The sequence below is a fragment of the Jaculus jaculus genome, chromosome 1 (assembly GCF_020740685.1).
Source record: "Jaculus jaculus isolate mJacJac1 chromosome 1, mJacJac1.mat.Y.cur, whole genome shotgun sequence".
NCBI lineage: Eukaryota > Metazoa > Chordata > Mammalia > Rodentia > Dipodidae > Jaculus > Jaculus jaculus.
The window spans coordinates 241,861,261-241,887,394 of NC_059102.1; the positions used below are offsets into that span (position 1 = coordinate 241,861,261).

A 26,134-nucleotide genomic window follows, 5' to 3' on the forward strand; every position below is an offset into this window, starting at 1 on the left:
CCACCTTCTAGCACTGTGACACTCCACACTGGGTGTGGGAAGCAGAAGGCAGAAAGCAGCTATCTTTGTAAGTGAGAAATAGGCAATGTCCTGGGGTTACAGATAGGCCAGGAACATGAACCCCTTTCCTGGGACTCCCTGGTGGCTTCTCATCAGCTTAACACTGGACCTACACGCAGGCCACTGGCTAGTGGGAGGCCATCACTGAGGCTTTCTTTGCCCTTCCCCAAGACAAAGCCTTACCTCTGGGCGCACAGGGTCCTCAATGCCCACCACCGCAATGCAGGTCAGCTCAGTGAGGATTTCAGCCTCATTGTCCCATGAGGGTTCCGCATCATCAAAATCCCGGTAAGCTAAGCAGATAGTGCGGAGCCCCTGGCTGGCCATGGGCTCAATAACGGTGTGGACCATATCATCTCGGTCCTTGCTTTTGAATGGCACTGCTTCTCCTTTCTTGTCCAGGATTCGATTACACCTGAGGAGATGTACGGTCAGAGGGCAGGGCCTGTCTTCCCACTCAGTATGTTTCCATGATCACTTACACTCTGGCAACTCTGCACTATCCTGGTCAAATATCTCTATTTTTTTTTTACTCAGCTGTCCCTCCTTCCTTTTTTTAAAAAAATATTTAAAAAAAATTAATTTATTTATTTGAGAGAGACGGGGGGGGGGGGGCAGACAGAGAGAAAGAGAGAATGGGCACGCCAGGGCCTCCAGCCCCTGCAAATGAATTCTAGATGCATGTGCTCCCTTACATGGGTCCTAAGGAATTGAACTGGGGTCCTTAGGTTTCACAGGCAAATGCCTTAACAGCTAAGCCATTTCCCTAGCCCCTTCCTCTTTTCTTTTAGATAAAGGTTTTCATGTAATGTAGTCTAGGCTAGCTTAAAATTGGTACGTAGCAAGGATGATCTTGAACTTTTGATCCTCCTACCTCCACCTCCTGGGATTAAAGACATTTGCCTCTATATCTGCTTTATGGGGATCTGAGGATAGTATCCAGGGCCTCATGCATGTTAGGCAGCCACTCTACCAACTGACTTATATCCCCAGTCCCACTTATTTTTTTTTCTTTTTCTGCAAGCAGGGGGTGGAGGGAGGGTTGGGGGGATTGGGCACACCAGGGCCTCTTGCCACTGCAAATGAGCTTCTAGATGCATAGATGCATTCATCACTTTGTGCATCTGGCTTTACATAAGTACTGGGGAATTGAACCTAGGACATCAGGCTTTGCAAACAATCACCATCAACCATTAAATCATCTCTCTAACCCCCCATCTCTTTCTTTTTAAGGACTTTTTTCTTTTTTTTAATACTTTTTTTTTTCAAACACAAATTCTTACTTTATTATTTATTTGACAGAGAAAGAAGGAGAAAGAGAGATCATGAATGGGAGTGCCAGGGCGTCCAGGAACTGCAAGTGAACTCCAAATGTGTGCGCCCCCTAGTGCATCTGACTAACGTGGGTCCTGGGGAATTAAACCTGGGTCCTTTGGCTTTGCAGGCAAATGCCTTAACTGTAAGTCATCCCTCCAGCCCTCTTTTTCTTTTCTTTCTTTGCTTTATCGAGGTAGGGTCTCATTCTAGCTCAGGCTGACCTGGAAATCACTCTGTAGTCTCAGGGTGGCCTCGAACTCATGGCAATCCTCCTACCTCTGCCTCTTGAGTGCTGGGATTAAAGGTGTGCGCCACCATGCTTGTATACTTCTTTTTTTTTTGACACAGGGTGTCATTATGTATTTCAGGCTAGCCTTGAACTTATGGTACTTCTGCCTCAGCCTCCTGGGTGCTGGGATGAGAGGCACGTGCCACTGTGCCCAGCTGAAGTCCCTCTTTCCAAGTGTGATGGCCTGTAGATTCAGTAAGCACTAGGTGGGCAGCAGCTTGATTCTCTGTGTCACTCACTGTTTTCCACATGTGACCTCAAGTGGAGGCACTGCTGGGTTACTTGCTCATATGAACAACTTCTTCTTCTTTTTTTTGTTTGAGGTAGGGTCTCACTCTAGCCCAGGCTGACTTGGAATGCACTATGTAGTCTCAGGGTGGCCTCAAATTCACGGTGATCCTCCTACCTCTGCCTCCCGAGTGCTGGGATTAAAGGCGTGCGCCACCATGCCCAGTTCATGTGAACTTCTTAAAAGTAGAAAGGGACTGAAGATATAGCTCAGTGGAGGGTGTCTGCCTAGCATGCATTAGGACATGGGTTTAATCCTCAGTGCCACAATACATTTAATTTTTATTATTATTTATTTATTTGAGAAAGAGAGATGGGGAGAGAGAGAGAGAGAAACAGACAGACACAGAATGGGATGCCAGGTCCTCTAGCCATTCAATGAACTTCAGACGCATGCGCCACCTTGTGCATCTGGCTTACATGGGTACTGAGGAGTTGAACCTGAGTCCTTATGTTTCTCAGGCAAGTACTTTAATTGCTAAACTATCACTCCAGCCCACACATTAAAAAAAATGGAATAGGGCTGGAGAGATGGCTTAGCGGTTAAGCGCTTGCCTGTGAAGCCTAAGGACCCCGGTTCGAGGCTCGGTTCCCCAGGTCCCACGTTAGCCAGATGCACAAGGGGGCGCACGCGTCTGGAGTGCGTTTGCAGAGGCTGGAAGCCCTGGCACGCCCATTCTCTCTCTCTCCCTCTATCTGTCTTTCTCTCTGTGTCTGTCGCTCTCAAATAAATAAATAAATAAATAAATAAATTAAAAAAAAATGGAATAAATAGAAGTTTTGGGTTGGGGATATAGCTCAGTGGTTGAGAGCTTGCCTAGTATGTGTGAGGTCCTAGGTTTGATCCCCAGCACCAATAAAGAGGGGAAAAGGGGCCTGCAGCCAAGTTGAGGCAGTTCAGTCCTATTGGCTATATATCCAAGCTGAGTCAATTCTAATCACCTATGGGTAGCTTAGGCACTTTTAAAGTTATATAATGCCCTGTAATCAGAATTGAGAATGGGAAAGAAAAGGGAACCAAGATCTGACATTGTTAGTTCTTAGTTTGTTGTGTAAGCCATCCTATGCTCACTGAATCCTTTAAGCATGGTGAGATGGGGTATACTATCTCCACTAACAGACTAAGAAATGAAAGCTTTGGTTGACCAGTCTGACGCCTCTGGTTGTATCACTGTTAGCTATTCTCCTTGGGGAAATGATGTAACGTCCTTGCACATATACATAAATATATATGTATATATAGTGTATATATAGATACACACATATATATATGTATGTATGTATGTATGTATGTGTGTGTGTGTGTATATATATATATATATATATATATATATATATATATATATGTATGTATATATATATATAATTTATTTATTTGCAAGCAGAGAGAGATAAAAGAGACAGATAGAGATTGGACACACCAGGGTCTCTAGACACTGCAAAGAACTCCAGATACATGTGTCCCTTGTGCATATGGCTTACTTGGGTCCTGGAGAATTGAACCTAGGTCCTTTGGCTTCGTAGGCAAATGCCGTTAATTAACCACTAAGTCATCTCTCCAGCCTTGTCTTTATATTTTGCTTTTACTTATTTGAGAAAGAGAGAGAGGCAGATAGAGATAATGGGGGGGTGCATGAGAGAATGGGTGCACCAGGGCCTCCAGCTGCTGCAAATGAACTCCAGATGCATGTGCCATCTTGTATATCTAGCTTATGTGAGTCCTGGGGAACCGAACCTAGGTTCTTTGGCTTGGCAGGCACGCACCTTAACTGCTAATCCATCTCTCCAGCCCCTGTTCTCTTGCCTTTAAAGCAGGAGTAATAATCGTTCCCACCTCACTTTGTTGTAAGAAATATATAAAAGGAACAACTCCAAGTCTTTAAAAGCAATGTTTGCCCTGAGTAAAAGCTCAGCTGTCACCATCTGGCTGGAGGGCCAGTCACCCTTCAGACTAGTTCAGCATGGGACATGTCACCCCAACCTTCCTTATGGGAGAACCCTCCAGGCATAAAGGGGGAGACGGGGGGGGGGGCTCACCTGCGCAACAGTATCTCTGAAGCGCCCTTGCTGAACATGCGGAAGCCGCCGCTGGGCTTCCTGATGACTGTGCTCATGGACTTGCGCACGGAGTTGAAGGTGTACACCTTGTAGAGCTTCTCCTCAGGCACCTCGTTGCGCACCGCCTGGTAGTCCTGCTTCAGCTCGCTGACAAAGCCCAGGAGGGCACACTCTGTCTTGTTGCCCACCTGCCGTGGCAGGCCTCCCTCCTTCTCTGGAGGCTGAGAGGGGAAAAAAAAAAAGGACACAGGGCTAGTGAGATTCCTTCACCAGGGAAAAAAAACGTAGGTGGGTACATGTGACAGGTACACTGGAGCGCACAGAGGGCAGCCTGTGGTGTGGCTCTCTCAGTTAGGCAGCCAGTGCTGACCTTGAGCCCGCAGCTGCTCAGGTCTCAGGGGGTGGTCATGAAGTTTCTCATCCTGAGGGGAGGGTGTTCTCATTCCAAAACCTTCTGTTCCTACAAAGTGAGTAACTTACTTCAGATAAGCCCTATTTTTAACTTTATTGATTTATTTGACAGAGAAAGGGAGAAAGAATGGATGTGCCAGAACTCCAAACATGTGTGCCCCCTTGTGCATGTGTTACAGTTGTAACTTCGATCTGTAGCTATCTGAGTGGAGGAGGCGTCACTGGGGAGATCTAAGGTCCAGCTCAGTGAGGTGAGGTGGTGGGTTTGAGATTCCACTCTAAAGATGTGCAAAGTGCCGGAGCTCTGCCTGGAGCTCCTCCAGTGTGCTGTGTGGGGGGGCAGCTTGTGGGGTTTTTGGCTTGGGGCTTCTCCCTCTCTCTCTCTGTGTGGACCTGTGAGAGGAGGCCAGCTTCTTCTGCCATTAAGGAACTTCCTCTGGATCTGTAAGCTTCAATAAATGTCCCTTCTTCCATCACTGTGCCTGGTTTGGAAGCTCATTTCAGAGACATGACGCTGTCTGCTACAGACAGTAAGTAGAGGTGTTCATAACCATCAGTTCCATCTACTTCCACAGATTACTCCCCAGTCTCACTCCAACCCTGTGCAATCAGGAGCAACAGGTGGGATGTACAATGGCAATTTGGGCAGACGAAATAATAAGGATAATTAATATTCCTCTCCAGATGCCCTTCCCAGTGCCCAGGCAACGGGGAAGCTTACCAGAATCTTGGAGGTGTAAGCACTGTTGATAGAAATGCCATTGACAACGAGGTCCAGGACCTGGGGCTGGAAGACATCAGCGCTTGGGACCTGATGGTAGTGGACGTTCCCAATGTAAACTTGTACCACCGTCATGCGGTTCATGGTCAGTGTGCCTGTCTTATCAGAGCAAATGGCTGTGGCGTTGCCCATGGTCTCACAAGCGTCCAAGTGCCGAACCAGGTTATTGTCTTTCATCATTTTCTACAGAGGCAAAGAGAAAGGACTTAAGAGCACCCAGTGGGCTTTCCAAGCCACAGAAAACACAGCTTAAAGGCCGAGTCTCAGCCAACATGTCCCACTCCATCGCCTAGTTCTATACCACAATGCACAATGCAGCTTCAAGGTCCCATAGGCTGACTTAACTACAAACACAACAGGAGGAGATGGTCCTTTGCCAGTGCCAGGGATTTGTGCTGGTGTAAGGTATCACCCAGAGGCACGCAGAGGACAGAATGGCCTACTCCTTCGTCGAAGGTGGCACGGTACACTCCCATCCCATCACTGTGCTCAAACACAAAGTAGCATTCTTTCAGTCTTACCTTCACGGAGTAGGCCAGTGAGATGGTGACAGCCAGTGGCAGCCCTTCCGGCACGGCTACCACCAGGACAGTGACGCCAATGATGAAGAACTTGACAAAGTACTGGATGTACACGGGGGTACACTCGGGTAGCCATGCTCTGCGCTGTATCACAAAGTTGTCAATCACAAAGTACAGAATGAGGATGATCACTGTGATAGCAGACATGATCAGACCTGTCCAGAGAAACAAGGCACATGAACCCCATCTTGTTACATCCACTCTAGCCCAGGCTGGCTTGGAATTCATTACATAGTCTCAGGCTGGCTTCAAATGCAGAGTGGTCCTCCCACCTTTGACCCCCAAGTACTGGGATTAAAGGTCTGTGCTACCACGCCCAGCTTGCTGTACCCTTTCTGTAATTTTTTGAACCACAATCATATTAAAATCTATCTATTCTCTGTTGCTTATGCACTGACATAAGAGAGGGAGAAAAACCCACAGCGGTTCCAAAGACACAGATTCTGTTCTTGGCACTGTGCCAACTTGATTTGTTGTTTGGACTAGTCATTGACCCTTGGGTGGTCTGCGCTCTATGCTGCTGTTTCACAGTGCACAATGCAGCAACTCCCTTTGTCCACTGAGCGGTGTATCAGCGTGGACTTCTCCTCCACTGGCCTGCAAATGCTGCACAATCCACAGCTCGGTCACAGGACTGGCCCCCAGCACCAGTGCGTCACCAAGATGATGATCCCTTTAACGGATGCTTCTCAGCCAGGTGTGGTGGCGTGCGTGTTTAATCCCAGCACTTGGGAGGCAGAGGTATGAGGACTGCCATGAGTTTGAGGCTAGCATGAAACTACATAGTGCATTCCAGGTCCGCCTGGGCTAGTGAGAGACCCTACCTCAACAAACACACACAAAGCCGAAGTCCAGAGGCTACAGAGAACTCAACACTAACTCAGACTGCCAGCAGTCCTCTGATGGCTCAGGGAACAGTGCAGAAGGGGGACAGAAGGACAGTAAGAGCTGCAGGGTGGTTAGGGGTACCCTGAGGCATGGCCCCCACCCCCCGCTGCCCCACAGGGACTGGCTGAGGTCTTCATGACCCCATAGTGAGTACCATAACCCCAGGCTCTATGGTCTCCAGGGTAACAGGAGCTGGGGTGAAGGGATAAACTGAACGACCTGTTGAAATTAACATAAAAGAAAAATTAGGGGCTGGAGAGATGGCTTAGTGGTTAAGGCGTTTGCTGGCAAAGCCAAAGGACCTCAATTCAATTCCCAAGGACCCATGTAAGCAAGATGCACAAGGTGGCACATGCGTCTGCAGTACGTTTGCAGTGGCTGGAGGCCCTGGCACACCCATTCTCTCTCTCTGTCTGCCATCTCTTGCTATCAAATAAACAATCAAATATTTATAAAAATTAATATTTTTAAAGAGAAAACTGTATTTATAAAAAAAATAACAATTTATATGATGCCTACCATGGGTCAGGCAAGCCTTCATAATAACCCCTAGGAGATAGGTTACTGTTAGCACCCCTTTTTAAATCAAGAAAGAACTAAGGCTCTGATAATAGTACACTGGTGGGGTGACAAGTCATTCTGGCTTGTTGAAGGCAGAGGTTTTTCTGGGATAAAAGACTTATTTATTTATTTATTTATTTGAGAGCGACAGACACAGAGAGAAAGACAGATAGAGGGAGAGAGAGAGAATGGGCACGCCAGGGCTTCCAGCCTCTGCAAACAAACTCCAGACGCGTGCGCCCCCTTGTGCATCTGGCTAACGTGGGACCTGGGGAACCGAGCCTCGAACCGGGGTCCTTAGGCTTCACAGGCAAGCACTTTAACCACTAAGCCATCTCTCCAGCCCATGAAAGACTTTTAGTGCTAAAACCAAGAAGTTCTCAAGCTAGCTGGGACGGATGAGCATCTTCCATGGCACAGTAAAATGACAGGTACCCTGGAGGATGGAGGGATCAGCTTGTACCCATTTGTGTTATGGTATTTTGGGAAACACTCTGCTTGAAACCACAGTCTGGTCTTGGCCTTGGCCCTTCTTGAGAGCCTGACTGGTGATTCATGGGCCTCACAGCACAGCCAGGGGTGATGGTATCAATGAGAGTAGTTGTTTTTTTCATTTGACTGTTTTTCACGAGGATAAGGAAGAAAGGATCCTATGATACAAAGTTGGCTGGGGCGGGCATATTTACTCTAGGTGGTGGAAGGCATCTTGATTGTTTCACCTAAGTCCTGGTCTGGCTTGGTACAGAAAACAAAACACAAGAGGCCAATCTCTAGGTAGTTCCTGCCCTAGACCAGTTTCGAGTGTGGATATCAGCCTCAACTGGCGTTTGTACCTGCAGCTCATCTCATACATGCAGGGTTTATATCCAAGACTTCAAAGCAGCCAAATTTAGCTAAGTGCTAGGCTGGAGTGAATCGGCTAACACTTCCACAGAACTGCCTGTGATACTTAAAATGTTCTCTATTGGTTCTGTTCACATGTAGCTATTGAACATTTGAAACGGGACCACTGTGACTGAGAAGCAATTTGTAGTTAGTGGCTATCGCAGATCCTTGCCTGGCAGATCAGAAGCACCGGCACTGCCTGGGTATATGTGCAAGCACGTGCATGTGTGAGATGCAGAAACTCAGGCCCCAGCAGACCTTTTCAGCTGAATCTCTACTGTAGCGGGGACCTTGGGTGAACTGTGCTCACAGAGGTGTGCCGAGAACGACTGTGGCAAATGGAAGGCTGGGGTCCAAAACATTCATTGCACAGACCCCCTGAAAGACATGCCCACAGAGAGGCAATCTTCCTTTTCCTTCCCCCTCCCCATCCTGCTCCCTTCTACAGGAAGGTGGCGCAAAGGACAGTGTATAGGTGAGTGATGCAGAAGCCACCTGTTCACCCTAGCCACAGGACCCCTCTTCTGTAGACGGTATCTCTAACCTTGTCTTCTTTCCCGTCAGTCTTTACTATGGCCTCGTGGCTTCATGCTGGGCCAAAAGCTTCCACAATGCCAGGGAAGTGCCTCTAGCAAACTGCAGTCCCCCGTCGCCCCCCCCCAACCTGTGTCCTTACAGGAATTTATAAGACCGGTCTTCTTGTTAATGCGAACCTCCCTGGCTATGACATGTTCTTTCCTTTCCATTCTTTCCTTCCCGTTCATTTGAATGAAGGAGACCTCGGGACTGTTAATGCTTATGCACAGGGAAAGGAGCAGCCACACTGGAGGAGACAGGGACGTGGGCTGGTGGACGCAGGAGGAAGGGGATGGAAGTGGTGTGCCCGCACTGCAGCATTGGGAATCCGTGCAGCGCCAGGCAGGCTGAACCTGACTCACCGGCCTTCCCGATCTGCACAGCCAGGCGCGTCAGCTTGCCCTGCAGCACCGACTTTTCCTTCTTAGGCACCTTGGATACTTTCTTCTCTTTTTCCTCGTTGTCGATCCCCTCCTGGCTGTTGAGTGGTTGGATTTCCAAGGCCACGCCGTCCTGGGTCTTTGCTAGGATGTACACACAAATGAGACAAGTGAGCAGGCAAGGAAGCGGCCCTGAGTGGCAGGAGGTGGACGCCACAACACCCTTCTGTCTTCTTCCTGGAATGTACCTTGGGCCCCTGACCTCAGTTCTGACCACTTCCACATCCGCTGGACACAGGACTTGCCTTCAACCTTCCTCTAGGGCCTTTGGAATGGTGGTCTACCGAGTAGAGATAGATTGGGGGATGCTTTTAGAGTCTGGGTTTCCTCTTCAGTGGCAGCTTCCTGGCACCCAGCAGAGTCCCAGGCCAGGTTTATTCCACTAGGGGATTAATCACACCACTAAAGCTGTTACCACTACCATCCTTTCTGGAATTCAGTGCTTAAAACAGTGAATGTTTATTGCACAAAGGGACCAAAGGGGAAGACTGGCAGATCTTTCTAGAACACAGGGTCCTAGTCTACTCAGTTAAAAGGTCTCTCTCTTTCTGGGAAGAAACACAGGCCCCCAAGACCCAAGTTAGTCTCCAGCTATGTCTTATGTAAGTTATAAGTTGAAGGACAAGGGAATGAAGTTCCCTGTCTCCCTACTGCAAAGGTAGACACAGCGAATCCTGAGATAAGCATTCTGGGAGACAGACAAGAAGCTGATCTAAAGGGATCCCCTGGAATAAGAGAATGCAAGGGAAAAGACAGATATATTAAACCCATTTTTCTTTTAGAAGAAGAGTTAAAGAGACCTAAGCTTCAAGTTATTTCTGTTTAGCCTTGAAGCCCTGATGTAGTGACCATTTCTGAAGAGTACTGTGATGTAGGTAACAAGGAAAACCAACTCTAGGACCTGTATCAAGAGCGCACTTCTTGCTGGTCCCCAACACCCCTCAAACTTCACCCTTTGCTTAGGAAGTCCCTCCTGAGATATTGTCTCTGCTGTCTGATGCACAAACAAGACAGAGACGGGATGTAAACACAGCCACCAAGAGAAACACATACTAGATCAGAGGAACAAAACAGACTGTGGAGAGAACAAAGAAGGAGGTGGGGAGAGAGGCAGAAATGGCTCTCTCTGAAGCACCCCTAAGCAGACTGGCAGAGAAGAAATCCAGACCAGAAGACACCGATGAGGCAGCTAGCACGAGGAGGGTGCAGGGACTGCCCAGCTCCATGCCCTTCTCGGTGAGGGCCTGGATGACTTTCGCACCCAGAAACCCAAACCTGGATGTGAGCTTCCTTAAGGCAACAGCAGAGGGTGCTACTGTGCGGTCTTAGTTTGGGATAGGGACCTTGAGCCCACCCCCAGATCTCTGCACCTTCCTCCGGATGGGCCACAGCAGCAGATAACAGAGTATGGAGAGGGCAGGGAGACAGACGGCCTATAAAGGTCTGGCTTGAGAGTGGACAGATAGAAATGGCACATGAGTGGGTGGAGAGAGGTTACCTTTGTTGCGATTTTCAGAGACTCCTTGCTTTTTACCTGTTTGAACAAGAAAGAAAAGAGTAGGGTGGAGACCCAAAGTGACTATGAAGAGATCAGCTATCCGACTCTGGTCCCGCCTGGAGCTCGGAAGGGCTCCAGCAAAGGAGGCGGTTGTGAGGCAGGAGATAAAAGCAAAGGAAGCTCACATCTCTGCTCATTCATCCTTCCTAGAAGCTCTAGTGAACCCTTGGGGTCTCGTGCAGCACTCATGCAGGTGTGTGATCGCACCTGAGCTGCCCTTCCTTGCTGCCAGGGAGGAGGATGCTCCTGCCTGCAGTCACCACTCTTGGAAAAATGGGGTGAGGATTAGGGAGTGAGAGACAGGATCTGTTTGTGCCCGTGGCAAGGCCCTGAGAAAGGTGTCTCCAGGCCAGTGAACAACAGCACTAGGCAGGCTTCTTCTTGCTCATCTGAAGGTAGCTGCAGAAATGAACAATCGAGTTCTGAGAGAGTTGTCCTGTTGCTTTTTCGTGAACTGCCCTTTGCTAAACAGCCCAAGATGATCTGGCCAAGCGGTAGGAACTCTTCCCTCGCCCAAGGGAAGACGGAATGCTTAGAGAGAGGTGTGGACTTGGCTTTAGAATCTCAGCCTCTTTCTCCTGTCATGCCTCCCTCAGGAACGAGTGAGTGGCAAAGACCGGGTTAAGCACAGGGTGGACTGCCTCTCTGTTCCCACTCTAGCTGGGTCTCTTTTCCACAGAGAGCCCACAGTTCAGCAGGCTCCATGCCTGCCTTGGTCTGTTTCCCCCCAGCTATGATGGTTCATTTACTCTCTCATTCTTGAGGAACGAAATAGGGGGAAAGGAGGACAGCAGGGCTCTTTGGCTAGAGGATCTGCCAACTCATTCTGGGCAGGGTTAACTCAACCCCTTGCAACCCACCAAAGTCAGGAACTGAGGTGTGAACGCAATGTGACTTGGGAACTTGGAGCTAAGATCTGGTTTCCATCAGACCTCCCTGGAGAGTAAGGCTGACATCTTTGTCTTGGCCTGCAGTTCAGAGATCTGCTGCTTCATCCTGGCAGATTTTCCCAAATAGGCTTTCCATCCAGATCTGTGCCCTGGCCTCTAGTTTATCCGGGGGAATGAGAGGAAAGAGAATCTCATTTCAAGTGCCTCTTACCTTTCTTCTTCTTTTCCTCCCCATCTTCTTCACTGGCCCCTAAGAGGCTAAAGATGATTCCCGTCTGGGAGTTGATCCCCACAGCGGTCACTACCATCCGGCCAGAACCTTCCATTACATGGGTCCCTGAAGTGGGGAAGAAGGGCAGGGTGATGTTTATCATTCTAGCCATGATTTTATGTGAAACACAACAGAAAAATATGGTTCCCCTGACCCCAATGGATAATGAGATACTTAGCAGACAGTAAGAAAAGACAGTGTGGGCTGGAGAGATGGCTTAGCGGTTAAGTGCTTGCCTGTGAAGCCTAAGGACCCCGGTTTGAGGCTCGGTTCCCCAGGTCCCACGTTAGCCAGATGCACAAGGGGGCACACGCGTCTGGAGTTCGTTTGCAGAGGCTGGAAGCCCTGGTGCGCCCATTCTCTCTCTCTCCCTCTATCTATCTTTCTCTCTGTGTCTGTTGCTCTCAAATAAATAAATAAATAAAAAATTAAAAAAAAAAAAAGACAGTGAGCCAAGAGCTGGGTCCATTTTAAACAGACCAAGCAAACTCAGGTTAAGATGTAACTTCATGCCATCCTCCCAAACAGCAGAGCCCCTCCAAAGACAGCACTTGTTTCATGGAAAACCTCATTCAGGCGGCTATATCTTTGAACTGAATCCACCAATATGCTTCCACCCCCACTGAACCCAAGGGAAGGAGAAAGGACAGAGCCAGGAGAGGGAACAGGGTACAGAATGGGTGAGCTGGCTGCCTGAGGGAGAGGAAATGGGAAGTTGGGCAGCCAGAAGCCATACCTGAGAGCAACATGGGGTCTTTTTCCACAGACTTCTTAACATGGTCTGACTCTCCTGTCAGAGAGCTTTCATCAATCTTTAGATCATTCCCTTGGATCAGGATCCCGTCTGCAGGCAGCAGATCACCTAGTGCACACATGGGAGGGTGACAGTACAGGAGAGCAGGTAAGGGCTTCACAGAAGGTGGCAGCCTCTAACTCTTCTACTCTGTCTCTGGAATGCTCCCCTGGGCCCCACCTCTCGAGCTGTGGCCCTGTGAATGCCTGAAGAGCCTGTGAAAGGTAACTCTAGGGCTGGGGTGTAACACATTGGCAAAATGCTTGCCTAAAGTGCAAATGGTCCTGCGGTTAATCCTCAGCACCACACACATGCTTCAAAGAGATAGTGAGGGAAGAGAAAGTACGAGAGGGAGAGAGACAGAGAGAGAGAGAAACTTCAGATGGGGACAAGAATAATTTCCAGATACTATAAACTCAAACTACTATTGACCCTCCCAAACACTAAATATATACTTTTTTGTTTGTTTGTTTTTGAGGTAGGGTCTCCCTCTAGTCCAGGCTGACCAGGATCTTACACTGTAGCCCCATGCTGGCCTCAAACTCACAGCAATTTAAGGCATGTACAACCACGCCTGGCCTGAATATATACTTTTAATTCTAAGTAACACAGGGCACGAGTCTGCCAGTCTCTTGGGGGATTATCAGGTACTGCTTTCTTTGGGGTTCCTTTCCAGAACCTCTGCAAACTCTACCCTACAAGCTCACGCAACTTCAAGGTTTTGAGCAACTCCCAAGCCCCTTCCACCAAAAGGACTTACTCCTCAACCATGTCGTGGGGATTTACAAGGCGCAGAAATATGATGCCCTCACCGTATTTGATTTGAGCAATATCGCCCACCACAATCTCAGCCACGGGGAGCTGGACGAGCTGACCGTTCCGGATAATGCAGAACTTCTGCTCCTGTTCGATGCGGCTCTGCAGCCCCCGGAACTGCTTCTCTTTGCTCCAGTCATTGAAAGCTGTCACTAACACCACGATGATCACGGAGGCGAGGATGGCCGCCCCCTCAATCCAGCCCGTTTGTGCCTCCTCCTCCTCTTCCGGGCTCCCCACAACCTGACCACAGACTAGCCAGAGAGAGGAAACAGAGTCACTGAAACAACAGTGGTGTTTCCACGACCTCCATGAGATGGAGAGTCATGGAAAGAGAGCGGCAGAAAATACAACTCTGAGGCAATCAGAAGGGAGCAGGGCAGACTGGGGCCTCACCATCTCTAGGTCTGTTTACGTTAATCGGTAAATAGCACCAAATACGCCAATACCAGGCAAGTAAAATAACCCCTAGTAGGCGCTTACTGCTAATGGCCATAATGCCAGGCATGCGGAGGAGCAAGCACAGAGCACATGCGACATTCTGACTCAGGACTTGGTGGGAGAAGCCCAGAGGAGGCATGGGTTAGGAGAATAGCTTGCTAGCTGCTAGATGGTTTCCACTGGAAAGCCTGCTGGATGAACAGCAAAGTTTTGTGCTATAACCCGTTAGCCACTAGTAGTAAGTGTGGTTGCTGGTGGCGGTGGGATTGGCGGTGCTTAGCCGTTCAGACACTCACTTTCATTGTTTCCACCCGGGGCGCGGTAAAAGGACAGGACCAGGGAAATGATGGCAGCGATCTCCAGGATGATGAGTGTGACATCTTGCAGGGCTTCCCAAACTAATTCTAAGAAGGTCTTGGGCCTTTTCGGAGGGATCACGTTCTGTCCAAACACAAGTCTACGTTTTTCCAGATCTTCGAGGTTTCCAGATAGACCTGAAAAAGAGAACAAACAAATGAATGAGAGTTAAGGTGGGAGGGAGTAATGGTAACAGAAGGTAGGCAAAAGACCTTCTGTTTTTGTTTTTGGAATTAGTCTCAGGCTGGCCTTGAACTCAGTGATCCTCCTACCTCAGCCTCTGAGTACTGGGATTAAAGGCGTGTGCCACCATGTCTGACAAATAGGATCCTTTCTTTCCCATCTACCATTTACTGTGGAACCACCGCCAAGAGGCAGCCTTTCATGAAAACCCTTACAGATGAGACCATCACACTGGAGGCTGAACCCTCAGATACCACAGAAAATGTGAAGGGGCAAGCTCAGGGTGGGAATGGAGTTCCTTTTGATCGGCAAAGGCCAATCTTGGCTGGAAAAGCAGCTGGAAAATGGGTGTATTTTGTCTGGTTCAAAACATTCAAAAGGACTTTGTGCTGGTACTAAGACAAAGAAAAAAAGTCTTGCATCACTCCTAAGAATAAACATAACAGTGGTTAAGTCAGTTGCCCTGACCTATCACAAGGTGGATGAAAATGGCAAAATGAATGCCTTTGTTAAGGACTGCCCTTCAGAGGAATGTTGAGCCATGTTGACAGCCATTATTGTGGCAAGTGCTATCTGATTTACACATCAGAAAACAATATTGTGTATCAGTTAATAAAAGATGTAAACTGAAAAAAAAAAATCTCTTTCTTCCCCTATGCCCAACTATGAGATCCAGTAAGAGTGATCAATCATCCCAATTGGCCCAGAACTCCAGGAGTATGGGACCTTTAAAAGTTTTAAAATGAGGGCTGGAGAGATGGTTTAGCAGTTAAGGTGTTTGCCTGTGAAGCCTAAGGACCGAAGTTCAATTCCCTGATACCCACGTAAGCCAGATGCACAAGATGGTGCATGTGTGTGGGGTATGTTTGAGGTGGCTGGAGGCCCTGGCACACACATTCTTTCTTTTTCTCTCTCTCTAGCTCTCCCTGGTAAATAAATAAAGAAACATATATTTTTTTAAAGTTTAAAAATGAGCAAAGGGTAACCAGTTGGCCTCTGGATGGGAGCTACTTGCTTCTCTTAGTAACCAGGATGATATTTCACCTGCTCCTCAGGGACCACATCCTAGGCTCTAGCTGTAAGAACAGAAACAATAGAATGTTCTTTGGATGCACACAGAGATCTTCTGTCACAGGAACATGCAAATTTTGGCGATGATCTGAATACAGGGTTAGTTTCCATCCACTGGCTCACATACAAAGGCCAGAATGAACAAGCTACATATTTAAGGTCAGGCAAGGTGAAGGTGAGGGTTACCAATAAGCCCTCATTTCAAGTTCCAGGAGCTATAGATCACTGGAGCAAACCTTTGAGACTAAGCTTATGAGCACCCTCTTTAAGCATACACACTCCTGCTTTTCTGTCTCATACATGCCCTCTACTAAGGTATGACTGTTTTACCAAGTACTGACTATTTAGTAGGTACCATAAGAAATGCTACTTGGGTTGGATAAAAATAAATTAGTTTAATCAAAATAAAAGAAAGAACAAGGCAATTTGAGAACGCTTTCAGATACTATCCTACACAGCCCTTGATCACTGGCATCCTCAGTACTAACACATGACATGAAACACACACCGTGGACACCACACACACACATTTCTAGAGGGAAAACAGGCAGAATCATTCTCAGCACCTTCCTAAGAACTTGGGCACCTCTTCTGGACCCTACATCACGGGTTACTCTTTAAGGCAGCAGGATCCTAACATGGTGTCTAATGCCAGTGGGTGTTCAAGATGTTCACACACTGCAGTGAATTAGTCCCGGCTTTGGCACTGGAACCTGTTGGCTGCCTGTTTGATGGGTTCCCTGCAGACCTTGGTCTTGCAAACAGGACGGCAGCTGGGGAAGGTTAGAATCAAGGGGAGTGGATATTCCACTGAGCTTGGCATCGAGTAAGAAAATGCATGTGCCTGGAAGGAGTTAGGCTAGAGTGGAGGCAGTGACAAAAGGGGACGTTAGGGACAGTCAGCATGAAGGCCTTCCACTGGCAAGGAAGGGTGGAACACGGGTATGAGGGCAAGCCGCTCTCCCTTTCTCCTGAATGGTGCCCGGCAGTGCGACCTCAACGGCAAGAGAGGTGGGGGTTAGATCTCAGGAAGATCTAAAGATAGGAAAAAGAATCTTGACAATGGGAAAACAGGAATGCAAGGGAATACTGTGTGATGGCCTCTGTTGCCCATTCAACAAAGCTGTCAACCGTCGGTCTGTGGAGATCCTCCTGGTTTTGGAGGGAGGGTGTGGAAGTGAAGTGTCGGCTGGGTGATGTGATCTGGTATCCATATTACACAGGGGTGGGTTTCAGGGTGTGGGCACTATTTTCACTTTCTAGTATTAGTAGAGGGGCGGAGAGCTGTTTGGTGACACAGTGTTCAAGGCTGAGTCTCCAGCTAAGCAGCCCGCTGAGTTGGGGGGGGGGGAGGGGGCGTCGCAGGGTTTTACCAAAGCACTAGAAGCAAGCTGAGCTGTTTCCCAGATGTTCCCTGCCTCCTCAGATTCCCAGTAGGAAAGGCAGAGAAGGGCCTGGGAAAGGAGTGTTCTGGGCAGGGCCTCTGTTCCCGAGGCAGACAGGGGCACTGTGGCCAGTGAGCAGGGCCTTGGCTGGTTCTTTCTCTTCAGGGACCAGAAAGGGCAAGGCTATGCCAACTTGTTTTTTTTTAATCTTTTTCTTTTTCTTTTCCTACAGGACAGCCAGGTTTTTTTTTTTTTTTGAATGAAATAGGAGCTATATGTTCTGTTAATCTTCCTGGGATGTTTTTCAAAGATGTGGGATTCATAGTGTACTGGGAGGAAATGCCATTTCCTGCTTTAGCAAGGGTCAGGAGACCATTATGAGGGTAAACCAGGACATTAGATATTAAAGGTTATAGCTTGGCATGGCAGCTCCTGTCTACCCCTAGCACTCAGGAAGCTAAAGGAGGAGGATGACAAAACTTCAAGGCCAGCTTGGGCTATATAGTGAGTTCTAGGCGAGCTTGGGCTATAGAGAGACAGCGAGACCCTGTATCAAAGTCATACGGACAAACAAAAATGATGTTACAGGGGCTATTAAGGTACTTGCCTGCAAAACCAAAGGACCCATATTCAATTCCCCAGTACCCATGTAAAGCCGGATGTACAAGATGTCTGGAGTTCCTGTGCAGTGGCTTGAGGGCCTGATGTACCTATTCTCTTTCTTTCAAATAAATAAATAAATAAGAGTTTTAAAAAAAGATGCTACATATTATTATAAGGGACATCCCAATAGTCTACTAACACCTTCCCCCAAATCAGTGGGAACAAGCCATCTTAGGGTCAGGGTCACCTAGCTTAGCTCTCATGACTTATGGGCACTGTGACTTACCCTCTCTTCTTGTCTCTCTCTCGCCTTTGCTGTCCTGTGTTCAGTCTGTCCCGCAGGGTCTTGTTTAAGTCTGCCCCAGAAAGCCTTGTTTAAGATCCAAGCTGATACATGTCACTCACTGGCTCAAGACCCCTGTGACACTTGGAGTGAAATTGGGTACCTAGACCTCCTAGTGGCTTCTAAGGCTCCTCATGAACCCTCACCATTTATCTCCTCCCATTTCTCAGTTCTGACCCACCTCACTTTCCATTGATTTTCAGAATGTGGCTCCTCACCCAACCTTGCACATGCTTCTTCCCAGGGCGAGTCTTCTCCCCTCCCTCAGGTCTTTGTGCAAAGGCCCCATTCTCAGCTGTAGCCCTCCCGTTCACCCCACCCTGCTCACTGCTGTCCTCCGTAGCCTTCTCATCTGCCACAGAGAGGATCCTTTCAGTGCTTGCCTCTCCCTCCACAAGGACAGATATTTGCTTGGGCCTATAGCAGCTTGTTGCACAATATACAATATACACATACAAATCTGTTGAATGAACTGAAGAGAATGAGTAATAAATAAGGCTGCTAACACTCAAGTGATGACTGCATGCCAGATGCCTCACCAGGCACATCTGAGCCTTCTCATTCAAATATCACAACCCCCAGGAGGCAGTTACTATTCATTTTGCTTGACATGTAAGCCAACTAAGGCCTGGAGAGGTGATGGGCTACTTGGGCATCTTCCACAGGAGGCAGCTGGGTGTCAACCTGTACCCAGAAGGGCCTAGGGCATGTGGGTAGCTGGGCTCAGCCGAGGCTCCATTCTAGTCCTGGCTTTCTGGGATCTGCCAAGTTTTAGCACTGAAATTCCTGCCTCCTGTGAAGGCCCTTTAACCCCAGTAAGTGGGTGGATGGCCATCCTGCCTCCTATGCCACAGTGGAGGCCCACATGCTGCTTTAGCACCTCTGAGAAGCGAGGACTGCTCCCGTGGTCTATGATCAGGAGGATCGGTCCTGTCTTTTTCCTGTCCTCAGGGATGACAATGTAAGCCCATCAGAGTCTAACCTCTGATGTCTGTGCTCACGAAAAGGCTTCCATGGCCTTTACTGGACTCAAGCAAATGAAATAAGAAACATGGACAATGTAAAAGGTCAGGCTTGCCCCTTCCTAGCTGATCTCCCTCAAAGTCACATGCTTGCTTCCTTTTTGCCAATTTCGACTCATCTACCTGCTCCACCTTAAGTCACGCAGAGCTTGTACAATAGCTACCTTAAGAAGTCAAGAGGCTGTCCCAGCTCCCAGTATGCCCTACAGCAGGGCGGGGCAAGCGGGGATGTTAGCTAGAGTAGCCTTGGGAATCCTCCCTGACATGTGGTGCTGCTCAGCAAAGCCCTGTGGGGCTGGGCGCTCAGCCAATCCCCAATTTTGGGCTTTCCCTTCCATTCTTTCCGTCCCAGAGAGGCTTCCAGGCCCTGTGCTTAGCAGCTGTAGTTTCACACAAATACTTGCCCAGCCCAGAAAAATGTTTTGGGCCCTGATCGCCACAGTGGCTTCTCAAATACTTATACAGCCTCCTGGAGTGGGGAAGACTTGGCAGGGAGACCATGCTGGAAACACAGGGAAAGGGTTTCCCCAAGAAATTCATGAGGAAAATGAGAGGAAAAGTTGTCCTGAAGAACATGAGAGAGAACCCCACCCAAACCAAGATGCTTCTAGCCCTCAGAACCAGAGAGCACAACAGCTGGGAGAGGCAAAGAGAGGTTCGTCTGTGGAGTCACTGCGACCCCAGGCTGGCAGTTACAAGGTCCCAGAAGAGGCGGGGCTGGCCAGAGACCTTAGCAAGGCCCGGGAAGAGAGGCTGCAGCCCAGCCGGCAGTGGCAGTGACAGTGGCAGGGCTTTAGCCGGAAAGGCTTGGTCAGCCTGCAGACGCGAAGCGAAGCGAAGCGAAGCACGGTGTGGGTACAGGCACCTCTTATCAGAACGGGCTCAGCCCCAGAAAGGGTGGGGCTCGGGCAGACATCAGGAGGGACTTCCCAGCTGTCTGAGTTATGATACCCTGCCAAATGAGGCAGCAGAAACCTCTCCCACACGGATAGGGTAAGGGAGAAAAGTCTCTCGAGGTTAACGGAACAGACTGCCGAATACCTTACAAGAGCTGAGGATGTGTTCGTGTTTGACAGCTTGCTGAGCATACAGAAGAACCTGGGTTTGATTCTCAGTCCTTACCCCATTAAAACAAAATAAAACAAACAAGCAAACAAAAACACAGTGCCTTTCCAGTCCTACTTAAAAAACTCTGGGTTTGAACACTAAAGGGATGAGAAGCTTAAGACCAGAAGGCCTATGGGATGGAACCAGCTCTTAGGATCAGAGGGCCTATGGGATGCAACCAGCTCCTGCTTCAAGCTGAATGCAGCACTTATCAGGAGCACAGAGCACTTTTCCTGCGCTGACACCTCCAGCTCAGTCACAGCAGGGCAATGGGCCCTCTTACCTGCTGGACTTCAGGGCCCTGCAATGAAGGGACAGACTCTCAGTCAAAACTAGAGACACCGGACTACACAACAATGCTTCATCCTTTCCTCACTGGGTTTGCAGAGGTAGCAGCTTCCCCAGGGGCCTCCTTTTATTCACCCACCCCCCCAGCTTTATCCCTTTCCCGAATACCCCTGCTGTGAGCCAGGGAAGGGAAATGTTCCCTAGGGCACCTCCTCAGCAGCTCTGCCCTGTCACCTTCCCCTACTGCATGCATGAGCTCCCTTCCAACCAGTGTCACACTCCCAGTGCTCACACCTTAGAGCTAAATAAAAGAGTGAAAGCCCCACTTCTAAGGGTAGATGTGACATCTGCCTCAGTCAAGGAGGAAACACCATCTTTCCTCCCACCTCCAATTGAAAGGCCCGTGCAAGGCAACAACAAGAACGTTAAAAATCAAAATAGGGGGCCGGGTGTGGTGGCGCACACCTTTAATCCCAGCACTTGGGGGGCAGAGGTAGGAGGATCACTGTGAGTTCGAGGCCACCCTGAGACTCCATAGTGAACTCTGGGTCAGCCTGGGCTAGAGTGAGACCCTACCTCGAAAAACAAAAACAAAAACATCAAAATAGGAGGAGCTAGCTGGGCATGCAGCTCAGTTAGCAGAGTGCTTGCCTGCCAGGCACAAAGGCCTGGGTTTGAATACACACAGCGTACACCAGACATGCGTACAACAAGCCTGTAATCCCAGCACTCCAGAGGTGGAAGCAGAAGAGTCAGAAGTTCAAGATCATCCTCAGTTACAAAGCAGGTTTGAGGCCTGCTTGGGCTCTGCAACCCTATGTCAAGAATAAATGAATAAATAAATAAATAAGCTAATAGCTGGGGTGGGGGTGGGGAGATGATGGTGTATACTTACAATTCAGCACTCGGGAGGCTGAGGTCAGAGCATCACTCTGAGTCCCAAGCCAACAAACAAAAGCATATGTGGTAAAAGAGTTTGCTGCACAAGCATGAGGACCTGAGTTCGATTCCCAGCATATACATTAAAAGCCAGGTATGGCCACACATGCTTTAGCCAAAGTGCTGGGGGTTGGGCTTGGAGACAGGAGAATCACTGGGGTTAACTGGTCAGCTAGTCTGACCAAAGAAGCAGCAGGTTCAGTAACAGACTCTGCCTTAAGGAAATTAAGCAAAAAAATGACAGCTGAGGACACCCTACATTCTCTTCTGGCCTTGGACATGTGCACATGGGGTGCATGCATCTGCACACACATGTGCATACATCAAACTGACACCCACTAATTAAATGCACACGCGCGCGCACACACACACACACACACACACACTCTAGAAGTTTGGGGGGGTGGGTGGTATAGCTCAATGACAGAGTGCTTGTCGAGTATGCAGGAGGCCTTGGGTTTTATCTCAGCACTAAAAAATTTTAAAAGCACACCAAAGTCAAAAACACTTTAAAGAGTTGCTGCTGAGCTGTGGGAGGGATGCAGCATGAAAGGATTGGGCCTGAGGGAGAGGAGAAACCAGCGAGGGCACTGAAGACTTAGCAACACTCCCCCATCCAGAACTCAGATCCCCTGTTATGTCAGCAAACCCAGAAGGCCAGCTCTGGGCAAGGACAGGCGGGTAGTGAAGAATTTGCAGAGCCTGAGGTGGGGTTGGGCCGGGAAGAGAAGGCTCCCAGCTGTCTGGTCTAATTCAGCCTTAGGCATGAATCTCAAACCAGACAGGGAACTTCCCGGGTGCCAGAGGCAGTCTCAGTCGGGAGCCGGTCAGAGGGAGGGCATTTTCACCCTTCGTCTGTCACTTTCCCCAGTTTTACAAGAACCCTTCTCACTTCTCTACTGAGTACTAAGAATTTCTTTAGTGAAGCTACTGGTCTTGCCCATACTAGTCCTGTCACAGGGTAGCCAACCTTTTTAACTATCTGAACTGGGCTATTGACCTCAGCTTCTTTTTCTCTCTCCAAGACACTCTGGAGTCTCTCACATACCTTAAACTGGAGCTATAACGGATCTGCCCCAAGTGTGGTGGCATGGGGGATCGCACAAGGCTAGTCTGCAGACAAGGGACTTGACCATTCTAGGAGAGGCGGTTCAAGGGCCCAAGGAGATGGCTACAGGCACAGGGCATGAGCAAAGAGAGGCTGTACCTCTAACCTCATGTGGATGAGTTCTATGGAACTGATGTTCCAGAACAGACCATAAGCTTTAGAAGAAATCCAAAGAAGCCTGATGCCCATCTTCCTCTCACATTTCCTCCACTTGACCCTCCACTTTCCCCAACATTAACATCCCCTAAAGTGGTAGACTCTGAGCAGTGACTGCATCTATCAGTTGCAAAGAATGGGGCAGGGATACTAGAACTTTCTATATTACCTCATCCATTTCTAATAGCAATTCAGATGACTTGTATGTGGACATTTATTGGGGGGTATGCTCAATTGCTATTATAATGCTTGTTTTTGTTTTTGTTTTTTTGAGATAGGATCTCACTCTAGCCCAGGCTGACCTGGAATTCACTATGTAGTCTCAGGGTGGCCTCAAACTCACAGCAATCCTCCTACCTCTGTCTCCTCAGTGCTGGGATTAAAGGTGTGCACCACCACACCTGGCTCAATTATTTTCCAGACTGACAAATTTCAGGTCTGAAGATATAGCTTAGTGATAGAATACTTGCCTAGCATTTTCAGACCTTGAGTTTGATCCCTACTAAAACAGGCACACATACACCCACACTTTTAGTCTGCCATGCAGAGGAAGAGATCAATCTATCAATCTCATCATGTCCCAGCTAGGATACATGGAAAAATTTTTTTTTTAAACTTAAAAAAAATTATTTGGCTGGGCATGGTGGTGCATGCCTTTAATCCCAGCATTTGGGAGTCCAAGGCAGGAGGATTGCTGTGCGTTTGAGGCCATCCTGAGACTACACAGGGAATTCCAGGTCAGCCTGAGCTACAGGGAGACACTACCTTGAAAAATTAACTAGAAAAATTTATTTATTTGAGAGAGAGAGAGAGGTTTATGTGTGATGGGGCCTCTGGCTGCTGCAAACAAACTCCAGACTCATGTGCCACCTTGTGCATTTGGCTTACGTGGGTCCTGAGGAACTGAATTTGGGTCCTTTGGCTTTGCAGGCAAGTACATTAACTTTTAACCTATCTTTACAGCCCAACATGGACAGTTCTTGGTAGAACATACCACTGCCCTCAAAAGGCATGGTGACAGGAACACAGTGAAACCCCAGAGTACTTAAGGTGACAAGAAACATTAATCTAAATCTTGAAATTACAATAAATAAGCGCAATAAATGCAGCTCCCCAGGCTGTATGCTTCCTTAGTACCCTGTTCCTCCCCAGCACAGCACAATGGCAATATTTCAGAAGTAGCTCTCACTTGTGTGCAACTTCTACTGTCCTGTAATTCTGTGCAAGGAGGGACAGGGCCCGCTCGTGGTCACCATTGTGTGCCTGGCACTGAGTGGGCATCAGTTACTGCACACTGATGAAGGCATGGGAGAAAAGATATACAAGGCCGTGGGTCAAATATGAAATAGAAAGTTCAACCACCATTTATCTTGATCCAAATCCAACAGAAATTGTTTTTAGCCATTTGGAAGAAGTCCTATTGCTAATGACTTAGAATTTATTTAAAGCTCCTCTTTTCTGACTTTTATGCTCTTCCCCCAACTGGTGTCCTATTTGCTTCTCAAAAATATTATTCTTCCTACTAAACAGGGTAGCATGACTGGGGATGATCATGGAAAGGTTCTCTGGGGAAGAAAGAACACTTATAACCTTCTGTTTAGTTCAGAAAGCTCTCACCTATGCCTCCTTCTTATATACAAAGGGATATTGAAAGTAAGGAACCTGTCTCTTCATGCTGCCCTCGGGCCATGTGTGATTTTCATTCCAGACTCGTCACATCTCCCTTGCTCAGGAGGCCCTGAGACAAACTGGGGCCACTCACAAAATATGGGGTCGTCTTCTAGCCTGAGTCAACTGAACTGCTCTGTTCTTTGTGTATTAGAGAGATTGCTGGGGTGGGAACAGGGTAGAGAAAGAACAGACAAGAAGGGAAGGAGGACGAGAAAAGTGGAAAAGGAGCTGGGTGTGGTTACAGGCCTGCAATCCCAGTACTAGGAGGTCAAGGCAGGAGGTCTGATATCTCTGGTAATTCCCTACTGGTAAGCCCACAGCAACACAGCTTACGTGGGGCTATAGAGTTTCAGTTCTGTGCCTTGGCTTTTGTTTATGCAGAGCCATAAAGACTGACACCTTTCATCACTTATTGGATCATGTGACTCTTCCACATCTCCTCCACTCCTAGTTCTCTAACCCCACCTCACTTTCTGCTCATTCTCTCAACCTAGCATCCAGTTATTGTTACATGCTAAGGTAGTCAAGCACCTCCCAAGTTTTCGTGACTCTAACCCTTGGGAAAATTCTTCCTACTCCGACCAGTTGATGCAACCTGAGATACAATGTTAGTGGAAAAGCAAAACCAACTTTCAAGTTCTCCATGCTTCTGACATTCTTGGTGTTGCTGTTTAGCAAGAGAGGCAGCAGAGCATTAACAGGCTGTGAGCCAGGAAATATGAACTGTTCTATCACATTCTCTTGGTCTGAAGACCTCAGGCAGGTCATTTAAAACTCTTTCACCTAGAGAGAGAATATTACATTTCAGTCCTCCTTGACTTTAAAATTGTATTAATAAAGGATAACAAAACTATTTTAGTGGCAAAATGTTTTAAAACCCAAATTTTGTAACCCCCTTAGTAGTTATGAAATAAAAAAATACTGTCAGTATATACTACACATGTTATCTGTCTACAGAAAATAAAGGGGAAGGGTCATACTCAATGAACAATCTTCTTGACTTTCTTTTTGAGAATTCAGGCTGGCCTCAAACTCCTAGACTCATGAGGGCTCAGCCTTCTAAGTAGTTGGACCATAGGCATGGGCCACTGCATCTGACTACAATCTCCCCAAACTTTGGGTTTTAACCAGAAGAATTCAAGCTCACTCTTAGATCTCTATTCTCATTATCAACCTGCAGGGACCTTCCACAGGTGGCAAAATCATGCTAGGCTGTCAGGCTCCCGAGTGTGGTCTTCTGTGAACAGGCTTGCTTTTTATAGCATCAGCTCAAGGGGGTACCTGGCTATCAAGGCTCTTTTCTCTGCCTGCCCAACTAAACAGCTCAGCATCACTCTTGTGTGGGTGGAGACTCCTGCGTTTTAGCTGTTTTGTGTCTCCTTTCCTGTCCCTTTATTCCTTTTGCACACAAGGAGGTCCGGCTGGAATTGGGGGCTAAGAACTACAGATGGAAAGGTGGTTTCTTGACTCCTTGTTTCCTGAGCTCCAGCACAAGCCCTATGGTAAATCACGTAAAAACCAATGAGAGGGCTGGAGAGATGGCTTAGTAGTTAAGCGCTTGCCCGTGAAGCCTAAAGACCCCGGTTTACAGCTCAATTCTCCAGGACCCACATAAGCCAGATGCACAAGGGGGCACATGCATCTGGAGTCCGTTTGCAGTGGCTGGAGGCCCTGGCGCACCCATTCTCTCTCTCTCTCTCTGCCTCTTTTTATCTCTGTTGCCCTCAAATAAATAAATAAACAATTTTTTTTTTTAAAGTCACACAATAAAGAAGTTTTAGGGCCAAACATGGTGGTACACGACTGAAATCCAGGTACTTGGAAGGCTGAGGCAGGAGGATGCGTAAGTTCCAGGCCAGACTAGGCTACACAGTAAACCCTGCCTCCGAGAAACAATCAACATGAAAACCAAAGGAGGGGTGGGGCAGAGGTGACCGTGCTCACCTGCAGTCACGCACTCGGAAGCTGAGGCAGGAAGAAGGCTGTGAGTATGAGGC

At 48.2% G+C, this 26,134-nt stretch overlaps 1 protein-coding gene across 4 annotated transcripts in view; it reads right to left on the reverse strand.

The window, feature by feature from the left end:
- The window catches only part of Atp2b4 (ATPase plasma membrane Ca2+ transporting 4), a 119,195-nt gene that overhangs the window by 31,247 nt on the left and 61,814 nt on the right, over positions 1-26,134 (reverse strand). For all 4 annotated transcript variants that reach the window (XM_045141675.1, XM_045141678.1, XM_045141676.1 and 1 more), the window contains exons 3-12: positions 14,201-14,398; positions 13,460-13,717; positions 12,591-12,716; positions 11,795-11,920; positions 10,634-10,669; positions 9,058-9,219; positions 5,726-5,940; positions 5,145-5,387; positions 3,992-4,233; positions 244-475 (exon numbers count right to left, since the gene is read on the reverse strand). In XM_045141675.1, coding sequence (XP_044997610.1) covers positions 244-475; positions 3,992-4,233; positions 5,145-5,387; positions 5,726-5,940; positions 9,058-9,219; positions 10,634-10,669; positions 11,795-11,920; positions 12,591-12,716; positions 13,460-13,717; positions 14,201-14,398 — 1,838 coding nt within the window. The remainder of the gene's footprint in view (positions 1-243; positions 476-3,991; positions 4,234-5,144; positions 5,388-5,725; positions 5,941-9,057; positions 9,220-10,633; positions 10,670-11,794; positions 11,921-12,590; positions 12,717-13,459; positions 13,718-14,200; positions 14,399-26,134) is intronic.